General features: G+C 39.5%; 1 protein-coding gene and 2 pseudogenes across 2 annotated transcripts in view; 1 reads left to right on the top strand and 2 right to left on the bottom strand.

Moving 5' to 3' along the window:
• NUP107 (nucleoporin 107) overlaps window positions 1-27,489 on the bottom strand; it is a 55,451-nt gene that overhangs the window by 18,275 nt on the left and 9,687 nt on the right. For both annotated transcript variants that reach the window (XM_012444903.2, XM_064377315.1), the window contains exons 7-17: window positions 23,517-23,644; window positions 21,133-21,181; window positions 13,608-13,679; window positions 13,108-13,196; window positions 11,537-11,615; window positions 9,436-9,549; window positions 5,678-5,768; window positions 5,453-5,529; window positions 2,908-2,967; window positions 2,095-2,240; window positions 1,927-1,975 (exon numbers count right to left, since the gene is read on the bottom strand). In XM_012444903.2, coding sequence (XP_012300326.1) covers window positions 1,927-1,975; window positions 2,095-2,240; window positions 2,908-2,967; window positions 5,453-5,529; window positions 5,678-5,768; window positions 9,436-9,549; window positions 11,537-11,615; window positions 13,108-13,196; window positions 13,608-13,679; window positions 21,133-21,181; window positions 23,517-23,644 — 954 coding nt within the window. The remainder of the gene's footprint in view (window positions 1-1,926; window positions 1,976-2,094; window positions 2,241-2,907; window positions 2,968-5,452; window positions 5,530-5,677; window positions 5,769-9,435; window positions 9,550-11,536; window positions 11,616-13,107; window positions 13,197-13,607; window positions 13,680-21,132; window positions 21,182-23,516; window positions 23,645-27,489) is intronic.
• Window positions 14,720-17,851, bottom strand: LOC135275278 (keratin, type II cytoskeletal 8-like; annotated as a pseudogene).
• On the top strand, window positions 25,709-26,074 carry LOC105711997 (small ribosomal subunit protein uS10-like; annotated as a pseudogene).

Here is a 27,489-nt window from a genome sequence, read left to right as displayed (position 1 = left end):
GACAAGAAAATGTGAGTAGAAGAGCAAGTTCTTATTTCCTACCTACTCTGATGCATTGGCAAAACATAAAAAGTGTGACATTTGAGACTGGTGAGAATGTATAATTCAATAAATTCCTTGTGGAAGTATGAATTTAACTGCCACAACCAGGTAATAAATTAATTATTTTTCCATTAAAAAAAAAATTTTTTTTTTTGAGACAGAGTTTCGCTCTTGTTGCCCAGCCTAGAGTGCGATGTTGTGATCTTGGCTCACTGCAACCTCTGTCTCCTGCATTCAGGCAATTCTCCTGCCTCAGCCTCCAAAGTAGTTGGGATTACAGGGATGCGCCATCCATTTCAAAATGTTTCCTTATCTACCTATCTATTTAATTTTTCTTTTTTCTTTGAGATAGGGCCTTGCTCTGTTGCCCATGCTCACTGAAGCCATGACCTCCTGGGCTCAAGTGATCCTCCCACTTCAGCCTCTAGAGTAGCTGGGACTGCAAGTGGGTACACCACCACACCCAGCTAACTTTTTTTTAGGGATGAGGTTTTGCTATGATGCACAGGCTGGTCTCAAACTCCTGGCCTCAAGTGATCCTCCCACCTTTGCCTCCCAAGTGCTGGGATTACAGGCATGAACCACCATGTCTGGCCTTTTTATTTATTTTTATTGTATATATTTGTAATGTATACAACATGATGTCTTCAGAGAATTCATTCAGAAACATTGTATATATCATATACAATGTATAAAGCATATACTCATACTCCTTAACCCAGTAACCCTGCTTTCAGGACACTTGGCCTAAAGAAACAGAAGGACTAGTAGCTAAGTACACACACATATATAAGTTCATTATAGCACTAGAAATAACCTAAATATTACCCAAAGGGGAATGAATAAAATAAATTATACATTATTCTATAGAACATTATGTATTTGGGCTGGATGTGGTGGTTCATGCCTGTAATCCCAGCACTTTGGGAGGCTGAGGTGGGCAGATCACCTGAGGTCATGAATTCGAGACCAGTCTGACCAACATGGAAAAACCCCATCTCTACTAAAAATACAAAAAATTAGCTGGGAATGGTAGTGCATGCCTGTAATCCCAGCTACTCGGGAAGCTGAGGCAGGAGAACTGCTTGAACCCAGGAGGCGGAGGTTGAGGTGAGCCAAGATCGCACTATTGCACTCCAGCCTGGGCCACAAGAGCGAAACTCTGTCTCAAAAAAAAACACAAAACAAAACAAAAAAATTATGTATTTATTAAAAGGACTAAGGTTAAGTGAAAATGAATCAACTAAATTGGAGATTATCATTAAATGAAAAAAAAAATCAAGCTGCAGAGTAACATGTAGTACAATATGAAAAACACAAAATCAAAATTCTTGGAATATCTACATTATTTACACATATTTGTAAGATCATGAAAAGAAATACAGAAGGATACATATCAGTATGTTTTATCATCTCAAGGGAACAACCATAAAAAGGTGGAAAATTACTATAAAGGTTTTATTTATACATCCTTATATTATTTTATTGTAAACATCCTTAAATTATTTTACTGTACAAGTACATACAATATTACTAAGGTTCTTTAGGCATTTTTAAAATAATATAATTTTTAGAAAATATTAGATTTTAAGATCCAGGAAAATAAAGTCTTATTAATTTTCCATAATGTATTTTAAATTTTAAAAAGAAAGGAATAAATATAGCTTACGTGCATATACTTAGATGAAAGTAATCCTAAACAAAAAACTAAAAATGATATATCAGTTATGTAATTTTCTTCCTTTCAAAGAATGATTTTTATTTTTAGTAAGTGAGAAAAAGAAAGGAGAAAGTTCCACCTATTTTTTCCTTTCAGCTACAGTGTACAATAGAATGACATTGTTTCCTAATCCAGATATGTAACATGTTCCTATTAACATTTACCTTTTTGTCAGTAGCTTGAAGTTCCTCAAAAACCTTTTCTAAGGTCCAGCTTCAAAAGAAATGAGAAAAGAACAGAATAACATTAATAATATGAAAAAGGGCTGTAAAATGAAACATTAAAGAGCATGCTATAAATCACCATGACTCAAAACAATCCAACAAACTCACTTTACTTCCAGATATTCTCTAGGGAGTTCTTCAGTTTCATCCAGAGTTGCTACTGATGTCTGGATTTCCTGTTCTACCAGACTGTCCACCATCACCCGGAAGTAGGCCCACACTGTGTCTTCCCAGGTGTCACAGACAGGAAGCAGCTTTTTCCCCATTACAAAACAGAAATATATAATAGACATATTCAACAGAAAAGAAAGGAAAAGCATACATCCAATGACACAGACTATAACATCACTTTATAATGATATAAAACATGGTGGATTTTTAAAAAAATTGTGCCAAATAACCTTTCCCTCCCCAACTACATCTTCTAAGATGTTTGAACTGTTACGATTTTTTCATACTGAGTTTAGAACATCAGTTTTCCATGCTGATATGACATTTTAACTGATTATTATAGTATCCCTCAAGATAGCTATAATATGTAGAGAGTAGTGGGTTGTGAGAAAAACATGGATATGTAAGACAACCCAAGGACTCACTGTGCCTTTGTGGCACATATCTGCTAACAGCTATGAGTATTATAAGTCATCAATAAATGTGTGTTGCAGTTAAATTTACAATTCTTAGTTAAAAACTGAAATCTGATTTCATTCATTAAAACACCATGCACGTTAAGGAATACATCAAATTAAGCAGAACAAGTCACTATCTGATTCATGATTATCTATCATTGCTATATGTATGTATGTACATACTTAAGTATATACAGTTAAGTTTATATTTGTTATATACAACTGTTAGAGTATTTTATGTATGTAATTTTACTCCACAGAAAAAATTTAAACATTAAAACAGATTGCATACCTGCTTAAGATTCCCACTTAAGGCTGCATAAATTGCTCTCTCGTATCTATTAAAAAGCTCCTAAAACACAATGAATATAAACAATTGAAATACTGTTTTTCTTAGTATGTCAATTTTCCTCATAATCTGGAGTTATGCATTATCTTCTAGACTGAACCTATTTATTTGATAGTTTTTAAACTTTAGTGAAAGATCTAGTGGGACAATAAGAAGGAAGAACTTCAGTTTGATGAAATAATCAATGCTGAAATCTAGAGAAAAAAGTAAAACACTTAAATGTCAAATATTGGGTGAAAGCAGATCCAGCTCTAATGGATGGTTTGAATATTTTAATCAAATTTTATTCCATATAGAACCTACATAGGTATTTTCTCCCAGAATGTTTTTAAATACCTGATACTCTCCGATACTGACCTATGTACAACATCAAAACAAGGCATGCATCCATTTGCATCTAATTCCTATGTAGAACTAACTAATTTCCCCCATTTTACTTTTGGGATTCTATTAATGGTATTTCCAGTTTTCTTGCCATCCAAACAAGAAACTTCAGAGACTTTTACTGCATAACTGAGCCCACTTCTGCTTTCTGTTTCTAATCACTGGTCCCAACCAATGTTTCTCCCTTCTTTTCCATTCCCAACAATACTATCCTATGACAGACCCTTATGACTTAGTGTCCAAATAACTCTGACAGGCTCCTAATTACTTTCTCAGCCTTTTGTCTATCTAATTTTAAGTCTCTTTTTCCACTGCCATGCTGATCTTCTTAAAACACTTCTGTCATGTGCCCTAAAGCTTCTGCCACTTTAACATCCAATTCTACAAGATGCTTTAGGTCCTTTTCAAGGTAAAGTGTAGGGAATCCATGAGCCCCACACTTTGGTGCCAGAATGTAGGGATCCATGAACTCCACACTGGGCACCAGAATGTAGGGAGCCAGCCCTACATCATTTGTGGGTACCCCGAGTTCAGTAGCGACAAAAAAATGAGAAAAAGACAGATTAAGAGAAAAAGTGGGACCAGGGGGCCATCACTTCATTACTCTGGAGATGACAGTGAAGGTCCCGAGCTCTGATCATCCACACTATTTACTGATTACAATCACTTTGATCTATAGAGTAGGGGTGGAGTGATGGTGGGATGAACCAGTGAGCTGGAAGTCAATCAGTGAGCCAGAACTGGTGTATCATCCTAAGGATCGATAACAGTGGCAGTTTGGGAGTTTCACAAAACAAGAACATGTGGTTATCTTTAGCTGATTATCTATGTACAGCTAAGAGAACTCCTTACAAGGCATCTACAAGTCTGGCTATGTCATAGTGCTATGAAGGGGTTTTACATCCTTGAGCACAATGATTATGGTAACAGAGCCCAGGTCACCCTGCACCAGAACATGAGGCATGGAGAGGCCTTCCTCCTCAGAGGCCTCCTGTAGCCTTCCGCAGTTTGTTGTTCCTTGTTTATGTGTTACTCATAACCAATTTATGGAGGCACTCTGTAAGTCCTTTCTCCTTTGCAGTGTTTCCCAATAGTAAAGTGCCATGTTTATTGTAGTATTTATGTTTTTTTTTTTTTAGACAGAGTCTTGCTCTGTCACCAGGTGCCAGGCTAGAGTGCAGTGGCGTGATCTTGGCTGACTGCAACCTCCCCCTCCCGGGTTCAAGCAATTCTCGCCTCAGTCTCCCGAGTAGCTGGGACTACAGCCGTGTGCCACCACACCCAGCTAATTTTTTGTATTTTTTAGTAGAGACGGGGTTTCACCATATTGGCCAGGATGGTTTCTATCTCTTGACCTTGTGATCCGCCCACCTTGGCCTCTCAAAGTGCTGGGATTACAGGCATGAGCCACCGTGCCTGGCGTATTTATGTATTTTTTAAACTGTTTGTCAGTATATGTATTTTTAAAACTGTTTGACAGATGCAAAACCATGCTACCATTTTTATTAACTTTTTATTGTTTTACGTAACCCTAATGAAGTTTTTGAGTATTTTTCTCTTAACTCCATTTTCCTATAAGCCCTGTGGGGTTTCTGCACAGTGTTGCACATTGTGGCAACTTTTAGGAATACCTATGTCATGTTACAACAGAACTGACTGTATTTCCTTTATGAGCGCTCTACTCCAAGCTGGCAGATCTACCTCACTTTGAATTTGCCAATCTATATATCCTACCTAGAATTCCTTCCTCTTGTTTTCATTCCCAACAACCCAAATCCCAGTAAGTTTTAAAAGTTCAATTCAATTCTTTCCGCAGAGAAGCCAGCTTTAAGCTTTATCCCAGTACTTTTTCTCTAAACTCATTTGGTACCTCCTTTACATTTCTGCCTTATATCAGTGTTTAATTTTTAGTACTTAGTGTTTTAATAATTCCGATAAAACACTAAGTACTAAAAACTAAGTGTTAAACCTATTCCTCAATTTCACTGGAAGTTTTTGAAAACCAGTTTTACACTACTTTCAATGTTTTGCAGCTCCTGAATAGGCTTTCAATTAATTAACCTGGAGTTGAAAGCAGTATTACTGAATATTTTATTTATCTTACATCTTCTGCCATTCTCCAACAACTTATTTTCCAAATGCGTCTATATGGATTCCCTTCAACAGGTTCTAATTCTGTTCCTATAAAACAGTAAAAGAAAGAAAATATAGTTTAAAATGAGACCTCATTACAATCCTTTCTAAAAAGAGAAGCTACAGTTCACAAAGATTGGCATTTAGAGCAAAATGCCTTTGTCCCCAACTGTCAGAATAAAATCTACTAAAATACCTCCATTAACATTAGGGTCATGATACAGTTTCCAGCCTTCAAGTGTTGCAGCTCTCCATGCTTGACCACAGCGTTTACAGAGTCGTTGTGCCTTAGGAAACAAGAAAGAGCAGTCAGTCCAATAACCAGGGTGGCAGTGAAACTGTACTTGTGCTTTATAGTAAAGTATAACCAATATACGACAAGCTTAGATAACTTATAGAACAAATGTTACAAGAGATGGATGTAGGCAGTTAATAATGGCATTCTGACCGGATGTGGTGGCTCATGCCTGTAATCCCAGTACTTTGGGAGGCCAAGGTGGATATATCACCTGATGTCAGGAGTTCAAGACCAGCTTGCCCAACATGGTGAAACCCTGTCTCTACTAAAAATACAAAAATTAGCTGGGTGCACTGGCAGACACCTATAATCCCAGCTACTTGGGAGGCTGAGGCAGGAGCACTGCTTGAACCCTGGAGATGGAGGTTGCAGTAAGCCAAGATCGGGCCACTGCATTCCAGCTTGGGTGACAGAGTGAAACCCTTCCTCAAATAATAATAATAATAATAATAATAATAATAATAATAATAGGATTCTATTTTAAAACACATGCATGTCTTTCTGTGGCCTCTACCTTTATTTTTCTTTCTTTTTAAAAATTTTAAAAATTTTTTTAGAGACAGAGTCTCATCATGTTAGCCAGTCCTGAACTTCTGGACTGAAGGGATCCTCCTGCCTCAGCCTCCCAAAGTGTTGGGATTACAGGTGTGAGCAACCATACCTGGCCCTGTTTTTCTTTCTAAAAAATCCCTTTTCTGTTTGACTTCAGGCTTAACAATAGGTTCCACAGCACCCACTGGTATTTAATCCTGCTAGAAACAAATGGGGTTAAAGAGGTTGATGACCCCTGATTTATGAAAAACTTATTACAAAAACAGTCTCTGTGATGACCAGGCTGTTACTGCTCATTTAGTCCACGGATGATATTGCATGTTCAACTTGACCAGTAAGTCAGTAAGTCAATGTGCTTATATACCAGTAAGGTAAATACAGGCTTGTTCCATCATCCCTTTAGGGAATCACCATTTCCCCATTCTTAGCTCCTGTGTTTTGGACAGGCCTGATCCCATTCCAGAATTCTAAGGTTAGGCATGTGAGTTAACATGATTCACTATAGGACTCCTGCTGGAGAAACTGGTAAAGAAAATATACTCCTTTTGCTGAGATTGCTAGTTGGCAGGAGGATGTAAGCTTGGACCTTCTCATATTCATCTCTGATACAACGTAGGGAGTAGCTTTCTGGGAATGAAGGCACAGAGAGGCAGGTAGAGCTACGGGTCTTGGAAACAGACAGCTTCCTGGGGCTTCTCTGGAGTCCCTGGATCCTGCTGAAAGCCAGATATACCTTCTATACTTCCCACTTCCACGAGCCAAACAATTCTCTTGTAAGCATAAAGTAACTTAGGTTGGGTTTCTGTCACTTGAACGGAGAAATCCTGATTAAATACAACTAGTTAAAGAATAACATACCCCTAACATTGTTCTAAACTTAAAACCTTTAAAAACTATGAGTGCTATGTAAGAATTAACATGGAAAAATGTTTTGATATGGTATCTTAAAAAGGCAGGATAAAAACTCAATATAGAATCTTGAAAACATTATGCTAAGTGAAATAAGATAGACACAAAAGCACATTGTATGATTCCACTTATGCATGTAATGGTTACAGTTTATATTTGGGTTGATGAAAAAGTTTCAGAAACAGTGGTAATGGTTTCCCAATACTGTTAATGTAATTAATGCCACTGAACTGTACACTTAAATGATTACAATGGCAAATTTTGTTATACAATTCATTATGTAATTATACACTTAAATGATTAAAATGGCAAATTTTGTTATTTGATTCAAAATGTATTATACAATTCACAAAATGAATAATGTAATATGCCAAAACCACTGAATGATGTCACTTGAAATGGGTGAATTATATGGTATGTAAATTTTATTTCAAATTACTATTAAAGAGGGAAAAAACTTGAATGTACACTATGACTGCAACTATCTTAAAAAGGAAGACAAAAGAAAAAGGGCTGTAAGTAAATACAAAAAGCTTACTATCTGTGGTTTTATAAAGCTAGTGAGACCTTGAAAATTTCTATTTTTTGAGCCTTCAATAGTATGACTGTATTTTTGTTTTTTAAAATAAATTGCACAGCCAGGCACAGTGGCTAATGCCTGTAATCCTAGCACTTTGGGAGGATGAGGCAGGCAGATTGCCTGAGTTCAAGAACCAGCCTGGACAACATGGTCAAACCCCATTTTTACTAAAATACAAAAAATTAGCCAGGCACAGCGGTATGCGCCTGTACTCTAAGCTACTTGGGAGGCTGAGGCAGGAGAATTGCTTGAACCCAGGAGGTGGAGGTGGCAGTGAGCCAAGATCGCACCACTATACTCCAGCCTGGGCAACAGAGCAAGACTCCATCTCTACAACAAAAAATTAAATAAGTAAATAAATCCCTCATTACCATAACAATTTCTAGTATCTTGTACATTATTTGGCAGAGTGGCTGGGACTTATTTTCTGAATAAACAAATAAATAGTATCAACTACTTTTTTTTTTTAAATTTTTTAATAATAGAGACAGAGTCTTACTATGATGCCCAGGCTGGTCTCAAACTCCTGGCATCAAGTGATCCTCCTGCCTTGGCCTCCCAAAATACTGAGATTATAGGCATGAGTCACTGCGCCTGGCCAACTTCTTAATAAAAAAATAAGAATGTTGCTTAATAAACCAAGACTTATTACTGTAAGCAATTACTTAATATATGCTGATGGTTGATAACATAGGAGAGAACAAACAACACTTTGAACTAATATAGAATCTATCTAAAGACAACTGCAAAAAGTACGATAAACCAGATACAATATAATACTGAAGCCCGAAACTCCTACACATCACACTATCTCATCTAAAGAGCCATCTGGTAAACTGTCCAATTAGACACTTATCATTCTACATATAAGATCTTAACTATCACACACATTTTTAAAAGGTAAGGTTAAAAGGAAGAAGTTTGAGTGCCATTGTAGCCTTCAAGTGCCTAAATAGTATCACCTAGAATTAGGGTTAGGTTTATTCTAAACTCTGAAAAAATCAGGATTAGAAATAATAAGGATTGGGTCAGGTACAGTGGCTCATGCCTGCAGTCCCAGCACTTTGGGAGGCCAACAAAGGAGGATCACTTGAGCCCAGGTGTTCATGATGAGAACACTGGCAACAGTGAGATTCCATCTCAAAAAAAAAAAGAAAAAAAAAAAAATTAACGGTGATTGGGCCAGGCGCAGTGTCTCACGCCTGTAATCCCAGTACTTCATGAGGGTGAGGCGGGAGGATCACTTAAGGCCAGAAATTAGAGATGAGGCTGGGCAACATGGCAAGACCCTGTCTCAAAAACAAAAACAAAAACCCAAACGAAACAAAAAAAAATAATGAGGATATACCTAGAATATGCAGTGCAATATGGGAGAGAAAAGTGTGACTTATTACAAATAATTTTCTATTAATTAGAGTTGTACAAACAAGATTACATTGTTTTCTCAAGTTCCATGTGCCTTATCACTGGAAATGTTCAAACAGGAAGTTAGATCTAGAAATACCATGAATGGAATTGCTGCATTAAGAAAGCACACTAGGCAGCCACAGAAATCTCTTCCAGCTCAGAGTCTATGACTTTTTGAAATTAGACAAGAAGGGTATACATGACTAACCTCTTCTGTCATTCCAGCACGGATTAGAGTGAAGAGATATTTGAGTAATCTGACTTCATCTTCTCTATCCAGATCATCAAGAGGCATTTTCTGTCTTATGGGAGCATCAGGGTCCTGTAAGAAGAAAAAAAAAAGTTATCATCAAGCATAAATCCTTTCTACTTATATACCTCTTACATATCATCAAGAAATGATAAATCTATCCTGAGTTTATATAAAGTCAATTAATTTTCTTTTTTCTTTTTTTTTCCAAGATGGAGTCTTGCTCTGTTGCCCAGACTGGAGTGCAGCGGCACCATTTCAGCACACTGCAACCTTCACCTCCTGGATTCAAGCAATTGTCCTGCCTCAGCCTCCCGAGTAGCTGGGATTACAGGCACATGCCACCACACCCGGCTAATTTTTGTATTTTTAGTAGAGACAGGGTTTCACCATGTTGGCCAGGTTGGTCCCTGCCTCAGCCTCCCGAGTAGCTGGGATTACAGGCACATGCCACCACACCCGGCTAATTTTTGTATTTTTAGTAGAGACAGGGTTTCACCATGTTGGCCAGGTTGGTCTCGAACTCCTGGCCTCATGATCCACCTGCCTCGGCCACCCAAAGTGCTGAGATTACAAGCATGAGCCACTGTGCCTGGCTGAAATAAATTCAGTTTTAATTTAGTTAAGTAACAAAGGGAATAAAATTGTCAGAAGATTAAAAGTGTTCCAAATAGTCACACAGTTGTCTGCTTCCCCACTTAAAACATACTTGGTCCCGGGCATGCCTTGGTCAGGTAAGGCAGAAATACTACTAGCCTACCCCAGCCCAGGCAACACTAGAAGATGACTTGAGTTTCACTCTGTCATAGCAGCTACATGGTCAAGTCTAAACAGAATTAGACCCAGATGGAAGATAAACACGAAGCAAAAACCCAAGAAAGCTGCTCTGTGGCTACAAAGTGCTTAGCTGGTACTTTTTGAAAACATATGGGAAGAGAGCCTATTAAGACCTATTTTGGGATTAATACCATATAAAACACAACAATGCCTAATAAAAACATTATAAACAGAGTTCTAATAAATAAGTACAAATCCCCCGAAACAGTTATTTCTACCTACCTTTTCATGTGCTTCTAAGCACTTAGGATAATATATTGTTCTCACTTTACCAGCAAATAGCACACATGATCTACATGATGGATTTCAAATGGTAAACAATTTTAATGACTCAGAAAGGAAGTAATTCTTACTCTACATGTTACTTAGTGTGTGGTAATATGAATATCAATTCAGGAAATGGAATATATAACAGATCAATTGGCTATTTTCATAAATATTTTGCAGACATGTCATTCAATTTTTGGAACACGGTCTCTTTCTAGCAAAAGGAAATCACCACTTTCCAGCTGGTAAGAGTAAATGATTTTCAGCTGTTGCCTGCTACAATGTAATTTAGCTACAATCAGTTTTAAGCTGTTAGTTTCCAAACAATCAAACAATTTTCTTTTTCTCAATTTTCACCAAAAACACTTTGTTTCCAAACATACTTCCAGAAGTTTTTTCAATTGTTACTTATTTCTCTCACTTTTCACTATAAACCTTTCACATGCTCTACCTGTCATAAAGCTTCATTCCTTTGTTTCTAGAATAATTCAGCTTCAGATCTTTTCAAATCCATTATTATTCCTACTACTCTTATCCTAGAATAACCGTTCTAACCTCAAACTAATTCACAAGGCTTTAGTTTTTTTTTTTTACTTGCTTTCAACATAAAAGAGCTTTCATAGGTCACTATCTTATACAGGCAGGGTCAAATCTTATGAAAAGACCAAAATTAATTTGTTTTTAATGCTGGCAAGTTAGGTACACTTTGCACACCTTAGTATTTACAATTCAAAGGGCATGGATATGTTTCAACATATTCCATCAGATTCCAATGCAACTTAGTTGCTTTAGAGTAAAATGTTGTGCTCGCTTCGGCAGCACATATACTAAAATTAGAGTAAAATGTTAGTGTGTGCAAACCTTCAGGAGAGCAAAACAAAGATCCAAGAGAAAAAAATTCTCAGTCTGAAAGAAGTTAATTTTGAAGGCAACTTTCATTTCAAAGAATATTTACCAATTCAGTGACAAGTGGACGAACACTTCCAACGTAAGAAGCCAGCTGCCGTTGTTTTAAGGTATGCAGAGTATTTTCCCTGAAAAAAAAAAAATAAGTACCTACTTTTTTAAAAGGGGTAATAGGTCTACCTCAATCTCCCGGGCTCAAGCAATCCTCCCACTTCAGTCCCCTGAGTAGCTGGGACTACAGACACACCCCACTATGCCCAGCTAACATTTAAATTTTTTGTAGAGATGGGTTCCCACTATATTTCCCTGGATAGTCTCAAACTCCTGGCTTCAAGCAATCCTCCAGCCTCAGCCTTCCAAAGTGCTGGGATTACGGGTGTGAGCCACCACACCTGGGCAATGGTATTTTTTTTTAATGATACATCTTTAATTTTGATAAAGTCAAAACAATTTTTTCTCCTGTTGCTTTCTGTGAGCTAAGAAACATCTTATCTATTCGCAAGTTACTAGGATATCTTCCTATGTTTTCCTTAAAAAGCTTTATGGTTTTTAGCTTCTACGTTTAGGAGTATGACACATCTTGAATTAATTGTTGGGTGTGGAGTGAGGGAGCTGTCAAGGTTAATCTTTTTTCTCACAGATATCATTTTTCTGCAGTTTGTAAAAAAGGCATTCCATTCCCTGCAGGATTGCTTTGATGTCTTTGTTGAAAACCAAATGACTGTGTCAGTGTGAATCTGTTTTGGGGTTCTCTGTTCTGTTCTACTAATCAGCAAAAAAAGATTAACTTATTAAAAACTGTAAAAACCTAACTGGGCATTTTAACTAAAAACAAAACAAAACCAAAAAAACTTATTTCCTGAAAATGAAAATGTCCTTTCAGAAAAAAAAATCACAATCTTAAATGTTAAGATTTAATTTTTAACAAATGCTAAATAGCAGTAATTTCCTAGCTAAGCAGAGAAAATATATAATTAACTTACAGACTTTTTAACACATTACTGAATTCAAAGACAATCAGACCTTTTTTTTTCTTTCTTTTTTTTTTTTTTGTGAGATGGAGTTTTGCTCTTTTTGCCCGGGCTGGAGTGCAATGGTGTGATCTCGGCTCACTGCAACCTCCACCCACTGGGTTCAAGCGATTCTCCTGTCTCAGCCTCCCAAATAGCTGGGAATACAGGTGCGTGCCACCATGCCTGGCTAATTTTTGTATTTTTAGTAGAGACAGGGTTTCACCATGTTGGCCAGACTGGTCTTGAACTCCTGACCTCAGGTGATCCACCCATCTCCGCTTCCCAAAGTGCTGGTATTACAGGTGTGAGCCACTGCACCCAGCCGCAATCTGACCTTTTAAAAATCTTTTGCAAGTCTTGAAATAAAATGTCCCTTTAACTTAGGAGAGTTTTCTGATTTCAATCCATGGATGTGAAACCAACAAATACAGAGGGCCAACTGTATATTTGCAAATTAGCTATCTAACTCTCTTAAACAATGACAAATTCCATAAAGGAGAGGCTTTTGTTTTGCTCACACACTGAACAAAGTAAAAACTGAATAATGAAAGATGAATGAACAATATCAACATTAAGTGACCTCAAGAATAAAAGCTCGGTAACTTACCAATATACTGATTTTGCATAAAACTCAATATTATCAGAAAATTCTCCAATTTCATCTTTGGCAATACTCTCTAACCAATCTACCACCAGCTAAGAAAGAAAGGAAGAAACAGATTAGTGTTAACTACAAAATCTATCTGTGTTTTATTTGTAGTGGCACTACTACCCTTAATTCAAATAGTTTCTGATTTCAAAAATATCAAGTAACAATTTTTCCCAACATTATTTTTACTTTTTTAAGATAAATAAATATTATAGCAAAAGAATAAAATTTTCTATAGACATAATGGTTTTTAACAAGCTATTCCTGAAAATACTAGGGCTATTACTTAAAAATCAAAGAATAAGAATAAGGTTTCTAATTGTTGTTAATTACAAATAAAAAGATCAAGTACAAAAAAATTCAGAAAAAAGTTTTAAGTTAAAAAAACTTCAGTACTTTGGATGTCATTAACTTTTTCTCCATATTTCATAAAAATTTTTTAAAAATTCTAGTCATACCTGACTTTGTCGAACAAGTGAATCTCTCTGAAATAATGCTTCCACAACTGTTTTTTCACTGGCATTAAGAGTCTATTACAACAAATATTGAAAGAATAAAAAGAAATAAGATGTTGTAAGAAATATTATTTCAACAGAAAGATAAAAACCAGTAAGAAACAAGTACAGTTAATCACCCATAGATAAACAAACATTTTACCATATAATAAATCTGTATATTCATCATTGAAAAGTATACATTGTATAAATTCCAAATGGCTACATCAATTTGCAGCTGCTTTACCTATTTTTTTCTTTTTTTTGGAGATGGAGCCTCTGTAGCCCAGGCTGGAGTACAGTGGTGCGATCTTAGCTTACTGCAACCTCCGCCTCCCGGGTCCCAGTTCAAGCAATTCTTCTACCTCAGCCTCCTAAGTAGCTGGGATTACAGGCACGAGCTACCATGACCAGCTAATTTTTGTATTTTTTAGTAGAGATGGAGTTTCACCATGTTGGCCAGTCTGGTCTTGAACTCCTGACCTCGTGATCCACCCACCTCAGCCTCCCAAAGTGCTGGGATTACAGGTATGAGCCACTGTGCCTGGCCCTTACCTAATATTTTGATTCTTTATACTTGGAATTTTAAAATTCCATTTTCCCAAAGATGATGTTTTAGAGAAAAATAAACACAAAACAAAACAAACAAAAAACTTTAATAGGCTGGGTGTGGTCGCTCATGCCTGTAATCCCAGCACTTTGGGAGGCCGAGGCGGGCAGATCACTTGAGGTCAGGAGTTCGAGACCAGCCTGGCCAAAATGGTGAATCCCTATCTCTACTAAAAATATTAAAATTAGTTGGGTGGTGTGCGCCTGTAATCCCAGACACTCGGGAGGCTGAGGTTCGAGAATCACTTGAACCCAGGAGGCAGAGGTTGCAGTGAGCTGAGATCACGCCACTGCACTCCAGCCTGAGTGACACAGCAGGACTCCATCTCGGAAAAAAAAAAAAAAAAAAAAAGCTGAATGCAGCTATGTTACATGTTAGAAACTAAACATTTAAAAACTTTAAAATCCTTTATATTCTACATAGCAGAAGTTGATAAGTAATAAAAGCTAACAGCAATCAAGGCTTTTAAGGCTGACTTTTAAAGACAGTTTAACATAAATATTAGCAACTAATACTAAGCAGTATATTAAAAGAATAATATATTGTGACCAGTTCAAGAACTGGTCAAATCAATTAATTAATCCATTTTATCCATGGGTAAAAGGAGAAAAGCTACATGGACTTCTTGATAGGTGCCAAAATATTTCATAAAAATATCTTCACAAATTTTACCTTGTCATTTTGATGTAGAAAAAAACAGAATCTTCATAAATTAGAAGTAGACTAACTGAAACCTCTAGCAAATATGTAGTCTTCCCTTGGTATTCATGGGGGATTTGTTCCAAGACCTCTCATGGATACCAAATCTGTGGATGTTCAATTCCCTTATATAAAATGTTGTAATATATTTTATTAAATTCATTTATTTTTTGAGATAGAGTCTTACTCTGTCACCCAGGCTGGAGTGCAGTGGGCCTGATCTCGGTTCATTGCAACCTCTGCCTCCTGGGCTCAAGTGATTCTCATGCCTCAGCCTAGCCTCCCAAGAAGCTGAGATTACAGGTGCCTGCCACCACACTTGGGTAATTTTTGTATTTTTAGTAGAGATGAGGTTTCGCCATGTTGGCCAGGCTGATCTCAAACTCTGGCATCAAGCAATCCACTCGCCTTAGCCTCTCAAAGTGGTGGGATTGCAGGCATGAGCCACCTCATCCAGCCAAAATTCTGTAGTATATTTCAAATCATCTCTATTGGACCTGACTGTGATAAATAATGAACAACAAAATCATCTCTAGATTATGCATAATATCTAATGCAATGTAAATGCTACATACGTAAATAGTTTATATATTGTATCACTTAGGGAATAAAGATTTAAAAACGTCTGTACATGTTCAGTATAAACCCAATGATCCTTTTTTTGAGACAGGATCTCACTCTGTCACCTAGGCTGGAGTACAGTGGCACAATTATAGCTTACTGCATTCTTGACCTCCATAAGCGATCCTCCCACCTCAGCCTTCCATGTAGCTGGGACTATAGGCATGCACCACCATACCTGGCTAAGTTTGTCACTTTGTGCAGAGACAGGGTCTTGCTATCTTGCCCAGGCTGGTCTTGAACTCTGGGCTAAACTGAGGCTTCTGCCTTGGCCTCCCAAACTGTTGGGATTACAAGCATAAGCCTCACACCTGGACCATTCTTTTTTTTTTTTTTTGACAGTTGGCAAAGCTAACTGAGGTTTTATTTTGAAAACAACAACAACAAAACAATTCAATTGTTTTATAGCTGGAGGCACAGGCAAGCGGGGTATACCAGGCAGTAGTAAACTCCCCCAACAGGTGGGCCAAGGGTTAGGGCTGAGCCTCAGGTGGTTCTCCTGTTCCCTGTGCTCCTCTGCACAGCGGCCTCTCTTGGGCAGCCACAGAAGAGGTAGGCTAGGAGGGGCTGCCATGGCTGTTGACTTGGGCAGGATGTCAGAGAATTCAGACACCAGCTTCCCATCGAAGTTCTCGATTTTCACAACCCCGGCCCTGGTGGAGCTGGTGTGGTTGAAGGAGCTGGAGCCCATGCCAGAGACAAAGCTGGAGCCCAGGCCATAGCTGAGGCCAGGGCTTGTGAGGTCCTCATAAGCCAAGCTCAGTCCACCTGCATAGCCACTGGTGGTCTGCATATGGATACTCATGTTCTGCATCCCAGACTCCAGTCGGCTCTTCTTGTCCTCCAGCAGCTTCCTGTAAGTGGTGATCAAGATATCCAGGACGAGCTTGACATTCATCAGCTCCTGGTACTCATGTAGCTGCCGTGCCATGTCCTGCTTGGCCTGTTGCAGGGCGGTCTCCAGCTTGAACAGCTTGGTGTTGGCATCCTTAATGGCCAGTTCCCCATGGTGCTCGGCGTCTGTGATGGCAGCCTCCAGGGAAGCCCTGTGGCCTCTGAGGCCTTCAGTCTCAGCCTGGAGCCAGCTGATGTTCCCATTCATCTCGGAGATCTCAATGATCTCAGTCTTTGTGTGCCGAAGGTCATCCCCTTGCTTCCCAGCCAGCGTCCGCAGCTCCTCATACTTATCTGGTACATGTTCTCAGCCTCAGCCCAGCTGCGGTTGGCGATCTCATACTTTGCCTCGACCTCAGCGATGATGCTGTCCATGTTTAGGGAGTGACTGTTGTCCATGGACAGCACCACAGATGCGTCCAAGATCTGGGACTGCAGCTCCGAGATCTCCTCTTCATACAGCTGCCTGATGAAGTTGATCTTGTCAGTCAGCCCTTCCAGGAGAGACTCCAGATCTACTTTGTTCATGTAAGCTTCGATGAGGACTTTTTTTTTTTTTTTTGGTAGAGATGGGGTGTCACCATGTTGGCCAGGATGGTCTCGATCTATTGACCTCATGATCCAGCCACCTCGGTCTCCCAAAGTGCTGGGATTATAGGCGTGAGCCACCGCGACCAGCCAACATTCACCATTTCTGTACGCTTATTGATCTTATCCTCATACTTTTTCTTGAAGTTCTCCTCCAGCCCTTGCATGTTACCACGCTCTGCCTCCAGCTTCAGCTTCTCCTGGCCCAGAGTCTCCAGTTGCTGCCTAAGGTTGGTAATGTAGCTCTCGAACATGTTGTCCATGTTGCTCTGAGCCATCTTCTGCTGTTGCAGGACGCTCCACTTGGTCTCCAGGATCTTGTTCAGCTGCTCCAGGAATTGTACCTTGTCGATGAAGGAGGCAAACTTCTTGTTGAGGGTCTTGATCTGCTTCTTCTCCTGGGTGCACATAGCCTGGATGTTGAGGTCCACCTCCAGGTTAAGGGGCTCAGCAGGCTCTGGTTGACTGTGACAGTGGTGATGCCTCCCATACCACTGTCCCCGCCATAGCCTCTGCCCAGGCCACTCCGGAAACTGCTGCTGTCCACTCGGGAGAAGTTCAAGGAGTTGATATGGGCACCGGGTCCACTCGTGTAGGAGCGGCTGCTGAAAGCCTGGGAGCTAGAGGTGGACAGCTTGAAGGACTTCTGGGTCACCCTGATGGACATGATGGAGGCAGGAGTGAAAGCAGGCGGGCTGAACCAGATGGAGATTCGAGGAGCAGAGAAGCAGCTTCTCGGTGATTCTTTTTTTTTTTTGAGATGGAGTCTTGCTCTGTTGCCCAGGCTGGAGTGCAATGGCGCGATCTCGGCTCACTGCAACCTCCACCTCCCAGGTTCAAGCGATTCTCCTGCCTCAGCCTCCCGAGTAGCTGGGATTACAGGTGTGCACCACCATGCCTGGCTAATTTTTTTTGTTTTTTTTTTAGTAGAGATGGGGTTTTACCATGTTGGTCAGGCTGGTATCAAACTCCTGACCTCGTGATCCACCTGCCTTAGCCTCCCAAAGTGCTGGAATTGCAGGTGTGAGCCACTGTGCCTAGCCTCTTTTTTAAAAAGAATATTTTTGATCTGCAGTTGGTTAAATTCATGGATGTAGAACCCACATATGAGGAGGGCTGACTATACTTAACTATGAAGTGAAATATTCCCTTTAAAATCCAGAAGATGAAGAGTAAGAGTTTATTATTATTCAACATTACTTTGGAAATTCTAGCTAACATAATAAAACCAGGAAAATTAAGTTAGTAATAAGCATGGAAAAATAGTCAAAGTCATCACTATTTGTAGATAACAGAATTGTGCAGAAAACCAGAGAAAAACGCTGTTTTTTTTTTTTGAGACAAAGTTTTGCTCTTGTTGCCCAGGCTGGAGTGCAGTGGCATGATCTTGGCTCTCTGCAACCTCCACTTCCCGCGTTCAAGCAATTCTCCTGCCTCAGCCTCCTGAGTAGCTGGGATGACAGGCACACGCGACCATGCCCAGCTAATTTTTTGTATTTTTAGTAGAGACGGGGTTTCATCATATTGGCCAGGCTGGTCTCGAACTCCAGACCTCAGGTCATCTACCCGTCTCAGCCTCTCAAAGTGTAGGGATTACAGGTGTGAGCTACCATGCCCAGCAGAGGAAAGCCATTAAAACTACTATTTGAGCTCAATAAATAGCCAAATATGACAGTTTTCCTAAATGTTCATGTTACTTTGTCGGAATGAAGTATTTATAGAATAAACAAATTAAAAGATTGGAAAGATATTTAAAAATATTTTAAGTGAAAAAGTAGCCTTGGAGTTTGAGACCATCCTGGGCAACATAGTAAGACCCCCATCTCCATAAAATATAAAAAAGAAATTAGTCAGGCATAGTGGTGGCCACCTATAGTCCTAGCTACTTGGGAGGCTGAGGCAGGAGGCTCATTTGAGCCCAAGAGTTTGAGGCTACAGTGAACTATGATCATGCCATTGCACTCCGGCCTGGGAGACAAAGTGACACCATGTCCCTGCCGCCCTGGCCCCTCGGCCAAAAAGAAAAAGAAAGAAAAGAAAAAAAAGTAGTCTAACAGATACACACAAAATTATTTATTACAAATATATATTATCTCCCTTTTAAACTATATATACTTGCTTCAAATATGAATTACTTTTAGGCTGGACATGGTAGCTCATGCCTGTAATCCCAGAACTTTGGGAGGCCAAGGCGGGTGGATTGTTTGACACAAGAAGTTCAAGACCAGGCTGGACAACATGGTCAAACCCTGTCTCTACTAAAAGTACAAAAATTAGCCGGGTGTGGTGGTGCAAGCCTGTAATGACAGCTACTAGGGAGGCTAAGGCACAAGAATCTCTTGAACCCAGGAGGTGGAGGTTGCAGTGAGCCAAGATTGAGCTACTATACTCCAGCCTGGGCAACAGAGCAAGACCCTGCCTCTAAGGAAAAAAAAAAAAGCATTACTTTTGAAAACAGAAAATAAAGTAGTTAAACCCCAAAAAGGCATCTGGTCTTGGTAGTTTCACAGGCATATATGTGTATATATTTTCTGGAAACAAATACAGCTGGTTTATTTTGGAAACAGATCTCATCCAGAAATGTTATTTGCTGCATTTAAAAACATCTGAGGCTCTTTGTATGGTTCTTTCCCAAACCCTCCATCCAGCCAAGTCCAGTTTTACCACCCAAGGTCCTTTCAGATCCCAGGCCTGGAGGCTATAGGAGAGAGCACTGAATCCTAAGGGCAAAAGAATGATGTTCAGGCCGGGCACGGTGGCTCAAGCCTGCAATCCCAGCACTTTGGGAGGCCAAGGCAGGCGGATCACGAGGTCAAGAGATCAAGACCATCCTGGCAAACATGGTGAAATCCCGTCTCTACTAAAAATACAAAAATTAGCTGGGCATGGTGGTGTGTGCCTATAGTTCCAGCTACTCGGGAGGCTGAGGCAGGAGAATTGCTTGAACCCGGGAGGCAGAGGTTGCAGTGAGCCGAGATTGTGCCACTGCACTCCAGCTTGGCGCCTGGCGACAGAGTGATTCTGTCTCAAAAAAAAAAAAGAATGATGTTCATTTGTCCACACTTTCTCTCACACACATACATATGCATGAAGAAAAACATTCACTGCTTTTTTTTTTTTTTTTTTGAGACGGGATCTCACTCTGTTGCCCAGGCTAGAGTGCAGTGGTGTGATCATAGCTCACTATAGCCTTGAACTCCTAGGCTCAAGTGATCCTCCGGCCTCAGACTGACAAGTACCTGGGACCACAGGCATGTGTCTCTATGCCAAACTATTTATTGCATTATTAATGGCTACAGCAAAAATACTAGTTACAACCTAATATGTACAGTTTATATGTCTCAAGAAATTACAGTACATGAATACTCTGACATACTATAAAAAAAATGGTAGAACCTAAACGAATTGAAAAAAGAATTTTAAAATTCTCAGTATAATGTACAAATAAAATCATATTATATGTTAAAAAACAAATGTGTATATAAATATGTGTGTGTATGTTTGTGTATATGTACGTATCTATAAAGATGCATAGAAAAATGTCTGGTAGGATACATACCAAAACTGTTACACTGAATAGTCAGTGGGATAAAAAGGGACTTTTACCTTTATCTCTCTAATATAAATCAATATTTAATTATTTTATGAGACTGAACATTTTATTTACTTGTAAAACTTTCAAAATAAAGAAACTCAAGATGGAAGGTTGAAAATAAAATCCTGGCTGGCAGTGGTGGCTCACACCTATAATCCCAGCACTTTGGGAGGCTGAGGAGGGTAGATCACCTGAGGTCAGGAGTTCGAGACCAGCCTGGGTAACATGGTGAAACCCCATTTCTACTAAAAATTAGCTAGGCGTGGTGTCACACACCTGTAATCCCAGCTACTGAGGAGGCTGAGGCAGAAGAATCTCTTGAGCCCGGAAGGTGGAGGTTGCAGTAAGTTGAGATCACACTGCTGCACTCCCAGCTTGGGCAACAAGAATGAAACTCCGTCTCAAAAAAAAAAAAAATCCCATTAGTAAGTAACATTTTAATTTTTATGTATTTATAAAGAAAAAATTAATATAAAACTTACAGTAACTGCAAATACATTCTCCTCTTCTAATGCAGACTGTATTCTGTCTCTGGGGAAAAATAATACAAAATAAAAAAGCCTTATTTCACATGAATATATGAACTCACCACTGAGCACTGAGAGAAGGAAAATCTGGCTAAATTCTTTTAAAAAACTTCTATTATTTATTTTTTCAACTATATATATCTGTATTTTTACAAACAAAAGTGGGACCTCAGACTGGGCACAGTGGCTCAGGCCTGTAATCTCAGCACTTTGGGAGGTCAAGGCAGGCAGATCACTGGAGGTCAGGAGTTTGAGACCAGCCTGGCCAACAATGTGAAACCCCGTCTCTACTAAAAATACAAACATCAGGCCGAGCACAGTGGCTCATGCTTGTAATCTCAGAACTTTGGGAGGCTGAGGCGGGTGGATTACCTGAGGTCAGGAGTTCGAGACCAGCCTGGCCAATACTGTGAAACCCCATATTTTTAGTGTCTAAAAATTTTTGTATTTTCAGTATCTACTAAAAATTTTATTACAGGTGTGTGACACCACGCCCAGCTAATTTTTAGTAGAAATGGAGTTTCACCATGTTACCCAGGCTGGTCTCGAACTCCTGACCTCAGGTGATCTACCCTTCTCAGTATCTACTAAAAATACAAAAATTGGACCAGGCATGGTGGCTCATGCCTGTAATACAAGCACTTTGGGAGGCCAAGGTGGGTGGATCACCTGAGGTCAGGAATTCAAGACCAGCCTGGCCAACATGGCAAAACCCTGTCTTTACTAAAAGTACAAAAATTAGCCAGGCGTGGTGGCACACACCTGTAATCCCAGATACTCGGAGAGCTGAGGCAGGAGAATCTCTTGAACCTGGGAGGTGGAGGTTGCAGTGAGCCAAGATCATACCACTGCATTCCAGCCTGGGCAACAGAGTGAGACTCCATCTCAAAAATAAAAATAAAATAAAAATACAAAAATAAAAATATAAAAATTAGCTGGGCATAGTGGCCCACACCTGTAATCCTAGCTACTCAGGAGGCTGAGGCAATAGAATTGCTTGAACCTTGGAGGCAGAGGTTGCAGTGAGCCATGATTGCACTACTGTAATCCAATCTGAGCAACAGAGACTCTTTTTCAAAAAAAAAAAGCCCGGCGGGTGACATCATTTATATAGTAATATGAAATCAGTTTTTACATCTAACAATATATCATGAATATCTTTCCATGTCTATGAATATACACAAATGGTAATTTATTTATTTATTTAAGTTATTATTATTTTGAGATGGAGTTTTACTCTTGTTGCCCAGGCTAGAGTGCAACAGCACTATCTTGGTTCACTGCAACCTCCGCCTCACAGGTTCAAGCAATTCTCCTGCCTCAGCCTCCTTAGTAGCTGGGATTACAGGCATATGCCACCACACCCGGCTAATTTTGTATTTTTTTAAGTAGAGATGGGGTTTTCTCCATGTTGGTCAGGCTGGTCTTGAACTCCTGACCTCAGGTGATCTACCCACCTCGGCTTCCCAAAGTGCTGATATTATAGGCGTGAGCCACTGCCCCCAGCAATTATCATTATCATTATTATTATTATTTTTGAGATGGAGTCTCACTCTGTCACCCAGGCTGGAGTGCAGTAGTACAATTTGGCTCACTGCAACCTCCACCTCCCAGGTTCAAGCGATTCCCCTGCCTCAGCCTCCCAAGTAACTGGGTGGTAGCGCCCACCACCACACCCGGCTAATTTTTGTATTTTTAGTAGAGACAGGGTTCCACTATGTTGGCCAGGCTGGTTGTGAACTCCTAACCTCAAGTGATTCACCTCCCTTGGCCTCCCAAAGTGCTAGGATTACAGGCATGAGCCACTGTGCCCAGTCCACAAATGGTAATTTAAAATGGCTGCAAGTTATTCTGGTTGTAGTAGAGCTGCTATAATTCATTTAACCAATTCCTTAGTAGTAGTTTTCAATTTTTTGAGATTTAAAAGTTTTGTTCATATGTGGTTGCATAGATTTCTGATTATTTCCTTAAGTTAAATTTCTAGGCATAAAATTCCTAGATTCAAGGATGTGTACATGGTATAATCTTTGCCTTCTGGGGTTAATTTCTTTCAAACTTCCAAATTACATGAAATCTACCTTTCAGATCTTTTCTTAATTTAGCCTAAGTACTGCATTATTTTTAGTACTTTCCTTAAATCTTTACACATATCCAATTTTGGTAACTGTCAGCTTTATGATCTGATATCTTCATAACTCACTCCTGACAACTAAGGTATTAGAAATGATAAGCATCAAAAATAGCAAAACCTATTTCTAAGCATGCCCTAACTTTTAAATTAATTTGCCTGTTGGTTTATTACCTTATGTTTATTTCAGTTATGAATTAGACACCATTACCTATATAAAGAAGCCAGCAGCCTCCATGTGACCATCTCCTGTTGAAGAAGCCAGAGCATACTGGCTGTTTTAGAAAATTTTTGAAGTCCAGGTGTTGCTCGACTCACTATTTTACTCAGCATATTTACCTGAATAAAAAACACAGATGTAAAAAGGTTAATTTTCTACAATTCTGAGTCACTAAGTTTGTATTTGAACAGAGTGCTAAAATAATTGTATTTAATAAGTATATATTATAAAATTGTCTTCTCTGTCTTTTTAAGTTGAATGTAACATACCCACTAGAAATGGCCCTAATTTGGGACAAGGCAGTTTTATCTGAGTATATATATGTCTAACATACTCTTGATTTCAGATCCAACACTGGCAGTGATGGTATATATTTTTCTACCCAGAGGATAAATCAAACCTAGAGGTGAAAAAATCATAGCATAAGTCAACATTTTCACAATTAAAAATTTTAAAGTTATCTTTACATTATCTTTGAAAAATCTGTATCATGTAACTAATCAAGAATGATATTTTCCTAAGATTGGCAACAAAACATCATCATTTCTAAATAAAACTTTACCAAAGTCCCTCCTCATTCCAAAATAGTAGTCTTAAACTTTCTCAGAGACTGGGTGCAGTGACTCATGCCTGTAATCCCAGCACTTTGGGAGGCCGAGGTGGGTGAATTGCTTGAGGTAAGGAGTTCGAGACCAGCCTGGCCAACAGGCTGAAACCCCATCTCTTCTAAAAACGCAAAAATTAGCCGGGGGTGGTGAAGCGTGCCTGTAATCTCAGCTTCTTGGGAGACTGAGGCAGGAGAATCTCTTGAACCCAGGAGGGGAAGGTTGCCGTGAGCTGAGGTTGTGCCACTGCACTCTAGCCTGGGCTACAGAACGAGACTCTGTCTCGGGTTGGGGGGTGGGAACCTTTTCAGGACTGAGGCACGTGAAAATCTAATAAAAAACATGAATGGTCCCCTTAGAAACACACACACAATTGTTTATTAGGAGGTTTAATGACCTAGGGTAAGGAAAACATTTCTCAAAGGTTAACAGTATCTCATTATCTTGTCAAGAGTAATTAAGGAACAAGACTGCTCTCATTCAGAATACCACAATGGGTTTTCCCACCCCTTAATAAGTATTTACAAAGTAATGTTAGTACTGTCTTAAAATTAGTACTTCATAAAAGCATTATCTGTACTTCATTCATTTATTACATTCTCAGTTGGAATCCTGACTCCAGTGATTCACTAAGTGATTACTGTTGTTTTTGTTATTTAATGAAGCTACTGCATTTATAATAGAATAATTCAGAGGTCAATTATTAAAACATTAAATGATAAAAAATTGTCAATTACTATTATTTCAATTATTATTGAATGCAGTATTTTCTTGAAGGCTTTTCCTTTCTAAAAATAGACTTTTTTTTTAGCGTACTTTTATTTTGAGATGGAGGAGTCTCAATCTGTCACCTAGGCTAGAGTGCAGTAGCACAGTCTCAGCTCACTGCAACCTCTGCCTCCCAGGTTCAAGCGATTCTCCCACCTCAGCCTCCTGAGTAGCTGGTATTACAGGTGCCCACCACCACACTCAACTAATTTTTTTGTATTTTTAGTAGAGACGGGGTTTTACCATGTTGGCCAGGTTGGTGTTGAACTCCTGACCTCGGGTAATCCACTTGCCTCAGCTTCCCAAAGTGCTGAGATTACAGGCATGAGCCACTGCACCTGGTCTAGTGTAGTTTTAGTTTCACAGTAAAATGGGGCAGAAAGCAGAGTAGCCAAATATCCCTTCCCCTCACAAAATCACAGCCTCCCCCACCATCAATATCTCACACTAGAATGGTACATCTGTTACAACTGAGGAACCTATATTGACACATCATTATCCTCCTAAGTCCATAGTTTATATTAAGATTCATTCTTGGTGGTGTACATCCTATGGATGGATTATGACAAATGTATACTGATGTGTCACCCATGTATAGCATACAGAGTAGTTTTGCTTCCTTAAAAATCCTGTGCTCTGGTTCCCAAGTTAAAAACAAAACAAAACAAAACAAAAATACAAAATCCTGTGCTTGGAGGAAGACGCGGTCTCGTAGTTGTGGTGGATCATGGAACCATACACTCCTGCTCCTGACTCACTGCTGTTCACTCTCGCAGAGGAACAAGTCAGTTAGGAAGCTGCGCAGCAGCCATGGCTTTTAAGGATGCTGGAAAAACACTTGTGGAGCTAGAGGTGGCAATTCACCGAATTCGAATCACTCTAACAAGCCGTAACGTAAAATCCCTGGAGGTGTGTGCCGATTTGATCACAAGAGCAAAGGAAAAGAACCTCAAAGTGAAAGAACCAGTTCGAATGCCTACCAAGACTGTGAGAATCACTACAAGAAAAACTCCTTGTGGTGAAGGTTCTAAGACATGGGATCGTTTCCAGATGAGAATCCACAGCAACTCATTGACTTGCACAGTCCTCCTGAGATTGTTAAGCAGATTACTTCCATCAGTATTGAGCCAGGAGTTGAGGTGGAAGTCACCATTGCAGATGCTTAAGTCAGCTATTTTAATAAATTGGATTACCAGTTGTTAAAAAAAAAAAAAAAATCCTGTGTCCTGTGCTCTACCTATTCATCACTCCCTTTCAACTAACTCCTGGCAACTGATGAAGTTGTCACTGTTTCCAAGTTTTGTTTTTTCCAGAATGTTGTATAATTGTAATCATATAATATGTAGCCTTTTCAGATTGGCTTCTTTCACTTAGCAATATGCATTTAAGGTGAGCGTATGTTTAGTTTTTAAGAAACTGCAAACTGTCTTCCACAGTAGCTATAGCTGTTTGCATTTCCATCAGCAATGAATGATAGTTCCTATTGCTCCACATCCTCTCCAGCATTTATGTTTTGGATCCTCATCATTCTATTTCTTTTTTGTTTGTTTTTGCAAAGATGGGGTTTTGCCATACTGCCCAGCCTGGTCCTGAACCTCTGGCCTCAAGTGTTCCTCCTGCCTCAGCCTCCCAAAGTGTTGGGATTACTGGCGGGAGCCACAGCACTGGCCTGGATCTTCACCATTCTAATAGGTATGTTGTAGTAACTCATTATTTTAATTTGCAATTCTCTAATGACTAATATGAACCATTTCTGTTTTTTTTTTTTTTGAGACGGAGTCTTGCTCTGTCACCCAAGCTGGAGTACAATGGCTTAATTTGGTTCACTGCAACTTCCGCCTCCCGGGTCCAAGCGATTCTCCTGCCTCAGCCTCCTGAGTAGCTGGGATTATAGGTGCCTGCCATCACACCTGGCTAACTTTGTATTTTTAGTAGAGATGGGATTTCAACATGTTGGCCCGGTTGGTCTCGAACTCCTGACCTCAGGTGATTCGCCCGCCTTGGCCTCCCAAAGTGCTAGGATTACAGGCATGAGTCACCATGCCTGGCCAAAGCATTTCTTCATATGCTTATTTGCCATCTGTATATCTTCTCTTTGGTGACGTGCCTGTTCCCATCTTTTGTTCCTTTTTTAACTAGGTTGTTTATTTTCTTATTGTTGAGTTTTGTTTTGTTATTTTAAGTTCCAGGATAAATGTGCAGGATATGCAGGTTTGTTATATAGGTAAACATGTGCCATGGTGGTTTGCTGCACCTGTCAACCCATTACCTAGGTATTAAACCCTATTGTTCCTGATGCTCTCCCACTCCCCACCCTCACTTCTCATTGTTGAATTGTAAATATTCTTCATATATTTTCTTTTTTTCTTCATATATTTTAAATTTTCATTTCTTTATTTGAGACAGTGTCTACTTTGTCACCCTGGCTGGAGTGCAGTGGTGTGATCATGGCTCACTGTAGCCTCAAACTCTGGGACTCATGCAATCTTCCCACCTTAGCCTCCCAAGAAGCTAGGACCACAGGTGTGTACCACCATGCTTGGCAAATGTATTTCTTGTACAGAATAAGGCCTTCCCATGTTGCCCAGGCT

This window comes from Aotus nancymaae, unplaced genomic scaffold (genome assembly GCF_030222135.1).
Source record: "Aotus nancymaae isolate 86718 unplaced genomic scaffold, 86718_ANA_hifiasm-v0.15.2.pri h1tg000016l, whole genome shotgun sequence".
Classification (NCBI taxonomy): Eukaryota; Metazoa; Chordata; class Mammalia; order Primates; family Aotidae; genus Aotus; species Aotus nancymaae.
This window is presented reverse-complemented; position numbering and strand designations above follow the sequence as displayed.